Source organism: Lipotes vexillifer, unplaced genomic scaffold, assembly GCF_000442215.2.
Source record: "Lipotes vexillifer unplaced genomic scaffold, Lipotes_vexillifer_v1.1 scaffold131, whole genome shotgun sequence".
NCBI lineage: Eukaryota > Metazoa > Chordata > Mammalia > Artiodactyla > Lipotidae > Lipotes > Lipotes vexillifer.
In genome coordinates, this window is record NW_006782866.1 from 2,456,759 (window position 1) to 2,465,780 (window position 9,022).

Below are 9,022 nucleotides of genomic sequence, written 5' to 3' on the forward strand. Positions count from 1 at the left end.
TCTTGGGCAAGTCAAAGCCTTTCTGAATCAGTAACCTTGAGACAAGACTGCCTGCATCACAAAACTGTCAGGATTGATGAACACATATGGAAGCACTTTGTTCATAATAAAATATTTTTTCACATGTAAGAAACTTACCAAAGCATAGGAGACTCTTTTTCAAGGATTTGTCACCTATTCTAGGTCTTGCAGCACAGACTTTGCTCCATTGGAGGATCCGTTGTTTTGTAAATTTGGTATACAAGGCCAGATATAGTGTACTTAGTGCCAGATTCTTACTCTCCATCTTGACTCCTTCCTGTAAGCACATCATACACTATCCTAATGTGTTGATTCTAAATCACACACATTTATCGTACACTTTTTAGGTTGCCTGCCTCCTGGGGACCAGGCTGCTTCTAGATAACACCAGAGTTTCCGATTCAGTAGTTCTGGAGTAGGGCCTGAGAATTTATATTTCTAATAAGTACCCAAGTGATGCTGATCTAGGGACTATGCTTTGAGAACAGCTGATCTACTTCAGATGATAATGAGCTTAGCTGATTCTAATAAGAAAATCTGCCACTTCCCTGCTACTGTCTTGTTCTCAGTTGGGTCAGCACATGAGTGCCTGTCCTTTCCTCACTTGGGTAGAAATTTATGCTATTTGTGCTCCCTGCTTTAGGGATTTACTAGAGCATTATTTCCCAGCTGTGTAGACACTCATCTCTCTCTGGCTTTCTCACTGTCTTACTGCAGAATTTGAATTTTAAAAAATACAGTGTCATTTGGAAACATTTTCCTAATTGTCTTGAATGGAAGTAGCAGGGAGTGGATGGCATCACTCCCTAGCAGAAAAGGAATTAGACTGGCTTACGTGACTCATGGCTTTCCCTTAAGGAAAGCTCCTTAAGGGCCATGTCTTATAGTTTTATGCTCAGGTTCTAGCACCAAGTGCCCCGGCATTGTTCCAAGGGATTTGTACATACTGACACATCTAATCCACATAGCACTCCTGTAAATCCCTGTTGTACAGATGAAGGTCCTGGGGCTCAGGGAACTTGAGTGAAGTGACTTGCCCAAGTTCACACAGCTGAAATATGCGAGAGCCAGGATTTGGACTCAGGCTGTTTGCTACCAGAGTCTGAACTTTAACCACTATGTTATGCCATGTAATACAGTGCTCAGTAAGTTTGTTCAGTGTTATGAGAGGCTATGTGCTTCCCGCTTCGTAGAAGAAAATTAAGTCAACAGGTATTTCTTCCACTATAAACTCATGTATATTCATACCTTTGCCCCACTTCCTTTCTTCTAGTCTCAGAAAAGGTTTCTCTCTCTCTCTCTGTTCAAGGCCTGTCCTTCCTTATGCCCTTGACCCTGCCACTTCTCATTTGTTCCTGAACTTCTTTTATCAGTTGTTCCATTTAGTAACTTCAGTCTCTCTTCTCCTTCTCCTCCTTCTCACGTATTAACTTGCTCAAGAAAATTCCCCTTTGGGACCCAGCATTCACCTCTCCAGCCCCCATTGTCCTCTCTCCTCCCATTCAAGCTTCTTAAAATAGTCCCCACCTCTTACCTCCCCTCCCATTCTTGTCGATAGGTTCCAATCTGATTCCCACCTCATATACTATTCAAACTGCTTTCACCAAGTTAATCAACATATTCCCAATTGCTAAATGTTTTCATTTCTTATTTAGTGAAATTCTGTGCTGCCCTTGATTGCTCTCTCCCCCTTAAGACTCTGTTCACTTGGGTTCCTGGGGTTGGTTCTGCCCTCAGCACTCTACCAATTCTCCCTGGGAGACCCTATCAACTCTCCTAGTTTCCAGTGACCATCTCTTATAAAGGAAAATCTTCCTATCTAGTAGCTTGGCAGTCTTGGTATCTAGAGGGTGGGGGGAAGTGTACACATTTTACCTTGTACATTTCTCTCTCTATTAATATCTATAAATCTGTCTTCTCACTAGATTCTTCACTACCTGAGGGTAAAAACTTTTATTCACCTTTGTATCCTCAGCTCTTAGTACAGCCTGCCACAGTAGACATGCAACAGATAACTGTTGAACAAATGACCCTTTATAAACTTTGCTTCCCAGATGTCCAAACAATTTCAGTAGATGTCTCCAAACGTTTATAGAAATATTTTAAGCACTCAACAGTGTTATAATAGATGTTCAGAGAAGGGAGCTATCATTTTTAGCTGCGTAAGACTTTGTGACAGTGATAACACTTGAGCCACAAAGTTTCAGTCCAGAGGCAGGAAAGGGAGGGGGAGAGTACTAACATTCGACTCCCAGGCCAGAGACTAGAGGGCAGCAACTGGAGTCTTCACTGATACATCAAGTTTGGATCAGGGAATAGAAGATTCACCTAAAAAGGTAGGTAGGAAATATAAATGTGGAGGGCCTGAGGGCTAAACTAAGGCATCTTGACTTTATTCCTGGGCAAGTTGGAGCCTATACGGAAAAGGGTGCTCAGTGATCCTATCAATATATGAACCTGGTGGCAGAACGCTTGCTGCCTTGTAACCAGGACACGCTAGGTGAGCAGACCAGTGGGACACTCGTGAGCGAAATGAGAGCCTGATTCAGGGCGGTGGCACTGGAAACTGTAAGAAAATAGATGTAGTACTTCACATATTTTATTAAATCAAAGACATTTTAACATCTTTGAAATGAAATTACATGTCTCAACTTAATTGGCAGCATTTCTTCTTTCTTAACAACACGTAAAATAATGGTGTATCGTAAAGTTGATGGTGTCCAAGATTCAATGATTACAATACCTGGATGTGAGTAAGAAATAGGGAATTCAAAGGAAAAGTTTTAAACCTGGGTAACTGGAAGAACTCTATTATTCCTAACAAAAAAGTAAGGGTATTTCTTTGATCCCTATATAGGAGTCTAACCAAATCTTCTGTTTGAGCAGTGACCCACAGATGATAATGCTACTCACCTACTTTCCCCATCTGAACTTATAAATAATTAAAAATACTTATTAATGACAACTTTAATATGAACATGTTTTGACCCTCAAGAAACTGTCATAATTTAAAGGGAAGGGAATTGCCACTGAAAGGAGTACGCGGTGCTTAGGGATGGACGGCGTGCAGTTTCTGGGTCCAGCTGATATCCAGACATATCAAAGCAATTGATAACTTCAGTCATTTGAACAATCGGAACTTCTTCAAATACTGGTTCACTTCTTCCTTGGGGTAGGGACGGAGTGCAATGCAAGTGGGGATGTTCTCTGGCTGCTCCACCCACAGCTCGTGGTCAATGTTCTTCTGTTGCAGCGTCTCTGCCAGCAACTTTAAGGTGGTCTCATCTGGGGCCTACAAGGAGCAGAACACAGACTGAAAAGCCCATTTAGTAAGTGACAAAAGGCAAAGGAAAAAAAAAAAAGTATGGAGGGGGGCTCCTCTTAACTGAAACTGGAGGAACAGCTCTACCAAAGAAGGAACTGCAGAGCATGTCTCTAGAAACAACAGCTTCATTGCTCCATTTGCCATTCACTCTCTGAAGGGGTGGGAGTAGGGGTGGGAATGCATTGTCAGTAATTATGCTCTACACATTTTCTAGTTCTGGTGCCTAAACAGCATCCCTAATCCCTCAGCCAGCTCTGACTTTAAGAGCTGACTACTGGAAGGATTTCTAAAATCACATCACCCCCACCTCCCTCCTACTTCCACCCTAGTTCACACAAACCTAGAAGGATTTTCTTTCCGCCAGGATAGTTCCCAGTTTTTAACTCAAGCGTGGGCAAACTATTCTCTAGTGTCCTTCTGAAATTGTTTCTCATCATCTTTATCACCCATGCTGAATCCCATTACAGGAAATAGTATAGCTATCACTCAGAAAATAAAGATACTTAGTGTGTTATGTTGCATAAGGTATATTTTTTTGCCTATGAAGGTAGAAGCCACTAAGATAACTAGAGGTTTGTCTTAATCAAATTAGAGGATGCTGGGATTGCCAGTCTTAATCTGCTGAGTCCTTTGGGCATGCTGAAGAAGAATGCATTGACTCCCTCCTCCTTCAGCACCGGGAGCAGCACAGTACAAGTTAGAGTGAGTCCAAACCCTTGCTCTGCCACTTACTGATTTGTGTGCTCTTTGCTAAGTTATGTGACTTAGCTGAACCTTTGTGTGCCCGTTGTAAAATGGGATGATAATGCTTCCTAGTAGTAGTGAGATTCAATGAAATCAGGCTCAGATCTGTGCCTGACACAAAGCACCCAGTAAATGGAGTTAATCTTGGCACTGTCTTATATTTTATTGGTCTTTATGGCTACAGCACCACCTTTATTTAATCAGTGGTGACTCCTACGTCCCTTTCTTGAGTCATAGCTAAGAACAGAATCATGAGATGTCTTTTAAATTCAGAGGAGTCACTTAATCTCTGTGGGCTTCAGATATCTCATCTGAGAAAAGGGGTAAATATTTTATCTGCCTGAAAGCAAGGGAGTGGGGGATGTCTGCACTACATGATTTCTTGAAGCCTTCCTATAAAATCCTACAAAAGGAATCTAAAGGAAAAAGCTATCTGTTTCTTTTCTGCCTATGTACAGATTCTCAAGACATTTTCCTACAGGTTACAGTTTAATGTTTCATTACCCAACAGCAATTTTTCTCTTGAAAACTGATCTTCTTTTGCCAGCTGGCCAAGAAGGAATTACCCAACCCCTCCACCCCAGGTTTATTTATTAAAATAAATAAATTTTATGAGAAGAAAATTGCTTTAAAATGAAAGCAATATTTTTTTTCATTATAAAATGTGTGCTTAATGTAGGAAACTAAAAAAAAAACAGAGAAGCATTACAAAATAACCAAAATTCCACTACCCACTCACTACTTAATATTTGGATATATTTTCTTAGTTCTTACTTTCAAAATCTGGATCACTTTGTATGTAGAATATATAGTTCAATTAGAATCGCATCATGAGCGCCCTTCCATGCCAGGTAAATACGCTCCAAAAACATGATTTATGCTAGTTTTGTAATAATCCATTATAAGGGCATAAGTTTAGACAATTCATCGTACTGGAAATTGAGTGATTTCCACTTTTTTTACTATTATAAAATGCTCCTATCCTTGTACAACGCTCTTTGGGTGCATCTTGCTATTTTCTTAGGATACATTTCTAGAGGCAGAATTGACAGAAGGTAAGGGTAAGATCTCTTTGGCTATCTGTAAAAAGAACCTTACCTCTGATGCTAGGTTCAAATTATACTAGGGTTCACATTTATTTTCAAATAATTTGGCGTCAGAACCAGGTAAATGCTCCAGTTTGACTTCACTTGCAATAAGGAACCCCGCGTCCTTACCCTTCTGGATCGGTTTGGCGAAGAGGGTTAAGGACAGTACTTTTCTGCGCAGCCATTAAAAGGCCGGCGCAGTGCACAGGTAGAAAGGCGGGTGTCGCTCCACCAGCCTCCCCCCTCACAGGCATCTGTTTAAGAGGGACGCAGGTAAGACCGAAGGGGTGCGGGAAGCATTTATGACGGGTCCGATGTCCACTCGTCACACCGTCAGGCCCCGCCCAGTCAAGGTAAGGCTCCCTGGGCAATAGCTCAAGCCCCAGAAACCTTACCAAAACTTGTAAGTCAAACACCCCTCCCCACTAATGCCACACCCACTCCATGAAGTTAGGCCCTCCGACTCAAGACCACACCCTCTTCCGGTCTCGATATCCTCAGGGCCCCTCCCCCTCCGCCCGGGGCTCACCTCGAGGACCACCTTGCGCATGCGCCCCAGCTCCCGGAGGTAAGCGGCCGTGTGCGGGTGGTCCCGGTGAGTGTGCAAGGCCGCGGTGGCTGCGTGACAAGCCTGTGCTACCAATGCGCCCGCTGGCCAGGAAAACGGCGCCTGTGATAGATCCTTTCGTAACACCAAGTACTGTACCAGGATCTGCGGCTCTGCGCCAGCCACCGCCATCTTCCCACACAACTGAAAGGCCAGGCCTATCCTCCGATGCATGCCGGGATCAGGGAGGGGCCCTGAGTGCTGCCATGTTTTTGTACGGGTGGGAGTGCAAAGCACGCTGGGACCGGTTGGCTTGGATTTGAAGGCAAGCGGGAACAGCCAGAGGAGAGGAGATAAGGGAAAGTAAGGCCCAGTGGCGGACGGGACCGTGACAGGGTGGAAGGCTGAGCGGCATTCTTACAGCTCTTTCCGTGTGCAAGGAAGCCCGGAGGTACCAGGGGCGCGGCGCCTTAGGAGCGCGCAGGGGCGGGGAGGTAGACGTGGACACCGCCGACTCGGACCCGGGGAGCGGACCGGGCGGGTCAGGGAAGGGGAGTCCTAGCGACGACACTTGGGGTGTCCGGGGCGCACGGGTGCGTACCTGCGTTGCGTGTGCCTGCCCTCTAGGTTTGTCTGAATGTGAATCGATTCTTGCCATTTTATTTTGTCTCCAAGGACAGCCCTATTACTGGTGCTTGGACAGCTTTCTAGCAAGGCTCTTGGAAATCTGAGGAGGAGATGGAGCTGGCTAATACTCTCAGTCAAGACGGCGAGTCCAGAGGAGGTATTCAAAGGGTCGCCTTTCCCCCCTTACTGCTGCTGCCCAAACAACGCGCAGGTTGAAAGCCCTTTCTTCCTTTAACCGATGTGTGACCTGTCCTGTTTGGGAGCAGGATGGTGAAAGGAACTAACATTGAAGACTTAAAGGGACAGATCATTGGAGCAGGAAAAATTACTTCACATATTCTAGGCTCTTATCCCTTTTTAGACCAATAGGTTGCATTCCTAGTATGCTAAGCGTTCATATTCGGAGCTACAGTTCTAGCCAATGAGCTTTCTTTACTCTTCCCAGGATTTGGGGGGAGCCATTTATGCATTACTGCCGTGGAAGAGGCAGTGACTGGTATTGGTCAGATCTGGGTTGGAGTCGTGGCTCTGCCATTATAAATACTGTGGCCTTGGGCAAGTTATTTTACTTTTCTCTGCCTCAGTGTTTTCATCTGGAAAATGGAGATGAATAATAGCATTGTGGTGGTGGCTGTGGAAATTAGATAAGTAATTCTTTTAATGCTTTTCAGGTGAAGCATTTAGCACATGCCTAATGCATAGGAAATATTAAATAAATGCTTTAATTCTTTTGCATGCTTTGCAAGTAAAGGATCTAGCACAAGTGTCTCTATTTTATAAATTTATTTAGTTTTGGCTGTGTTGGTTTTTCGTTGCTGCACGCGGGCTTTCTCTAGTTACGGTGCGCGGGCTTCTCATTGCGGTGGCTTTTCTTGTTGTGGAGCACGGGCTCTAGGCATGTGGGCTTCAGTAGTTGTGGCATGTGGGCTCAGTAGTTGTGGCGGCATGTGGGATCTTACCGGACCAGGGATTGAACCCGTGTCCCCTGCATTGGCAGGCGGGTTCTTAACCACTGTGCCACCAAGGAAGCCCCACAAGTGTCTTAATATGTAGGAAATGTTCACAAATGCTTCACTGCTAGAGTTGATCAGCATTATGAAACCGTGACCTTTACTATATTGGTCTTTAGTTAGTCTCTTAGGATCTGAGATTGCCTCTGAATTTCTATCTGTTGGTGAGCTTGTTTTCCTGTCTGATACCCAGTAATATTGGTGGATGGTTCCTTTCAGTGTGTGACTTTATAGTCCTATGCTCCTAATACTTTTCAGAGCTTCAGAGTACTTATTCAAGCCTCTGTGGATGTCTAAATCCAGTTATGCATTAGCACTTTGGGAAAACATGCGTAAAACCAAAAAAAACAATTCTGCATTAAAAAAAACAATTTCTGAGAGAGTCTGAATTTGGTGACCCTGTTTTCCTCTGGGTTACTATTATCATAGATAACTGAGATTAGCCATTTTCAGATGATGCCCCATTTGAAGAGTGTCTTGGTCAGGGACTGTTTGTAGGTCAGTGTTCGGCCTAAGAGGTTGCTGATCATTGACTTCTGTTGTCAACTCCTCTTGTTTTATAAATTGTTGGCAACGTCTCCAGTTTAGCTGACCACAGAGTTCTGGAAAAAGGGTCACCCTCTGTTCTTCCCTGAAGTGCTTCCTGTTCCTGGGGTTAGAAATCCTTAGCTTCTTGTGAAATTCCCTTTTTACTTCCCTCAGGTGTTTTAGCTCACTTGGAAAGACTAGAGACTCAAGTGAGCAGATCCCGTAAAAAAATGGAAGAGCCACAGAGCGCACCGGCAGTGGAAAGTGCTCTTGGAACCAGGATTCATGAACTGAAACGTCTGCGAGATAAGCTGAGGGCTGAAGTGAAACAACGTCAAGCTAGTGTGAGTAGAAGGGTGATCGATGCTGGCAGGCTTTCCTAGAGTGTAAAAAACATGATCTGGGAATTAGCAAATTTGTGTAATATGTTTTACCTGTGGTCTTAATGGATCGATTTCAGTCCTTGATCCCTCAAGTGATCAAACCTGTAGAGTCGGCTAATGTCAATACCAGCTAACAGTTGGCAGGCATTACTGATGGGCCAGGTGAATTCTTCATAATAGTCTCTTAAACCTGCCCTCGTAGACATGAGCCTGTTACCTTAATCTCAGCCAGACTTGAGTCATTGGTACTTTTGTCATTAGCACCATCTTTCTATAACCCAGCCTGGAACGTCACAGTAACCTTTGACGTTTCCCTCTTTTCAGCTTTCTCTCTAGCCCAGGTTCAGGTAGTAAAACCTGTCAGATTCTTCTTTAGATGGTCTTTGTGCCCCTCCCCCACCCCCTGCTGTAGAGCACGTATTAGCCACATGGGTCCTAAACATTTACGAGGTGATTTAGATGGTGGGATTATTGCAGCAGTCTGCTAGTTCGTTTTCTTCTGGTATTTATACTTCTCTGATAAATTCCGCACAGCCAAGAAAATCTTCATAAAACACTACATTTTTCATTAAATTACAAGTTTCCTTGCTCAAAGTGTCAGTAATTATTCATTGCTCCTGGGTTAAGGTCAGCCTTCTTTTTCTTGTCTTCCCTCCCTCTCTTCCTTTTCCCCCTTTCCTCAATTTCTTCTCTTCCTCCCCCCTTCCTTTTTTATTAAAGTAAAAAAAAAAAAAAAAAAAAAAAAAAAT

The 9,022-nt window shown here is 43.8% G+C and overlaps 2 protein-coding genes across 2 annotated transcripts in view; one reads left to right on the forward strand and one right to left on the reverse strand.

Annotated features, from left to right (window-relative positions):
* Positions 1-3,016: 3,016 nt before the first annotated feature.
* On the reverse strand, positions 3,017-5,959 carry PTRHD1 (peptidyl-tRNA hydrolase domain containing 1). The gene is made up of 2 exons (XM_007455504.1): positions 5,708-5,959; positions 3,017-3,313 (listed from the first exon to the last, which is right to left on the reverse strand). Exons 1-2 carry the CDS (start codon positions 5,957-5,959, stop codon positions 3,143-3,145), a joined length of 423 nt encoding a protein of 140 aa, XP_007455566.1. The 3' UTR covers positions 3,017-3,142.
* Positions 5,960-6,463: 504 nt separating this feature from the next.
* Positions 6,464-9,022, forward strand: part of CENPO (centromere protein O) — a 10,971-nt gene continuing 8,412 nt past the window's right edge. The window contains exons 1-2 of the mRNA XM_007455505.1: positions 6,464-6,509; positions 8,065-8,234. Coding sequence (XP_007455567.1) covers positions 6,464-6,509; positions 8,065-8,234 — 216 coding nt within the window. The remainder of the gene's footprint in view (positions 6,510-8,064; positions 8,235-9,022) is intronic.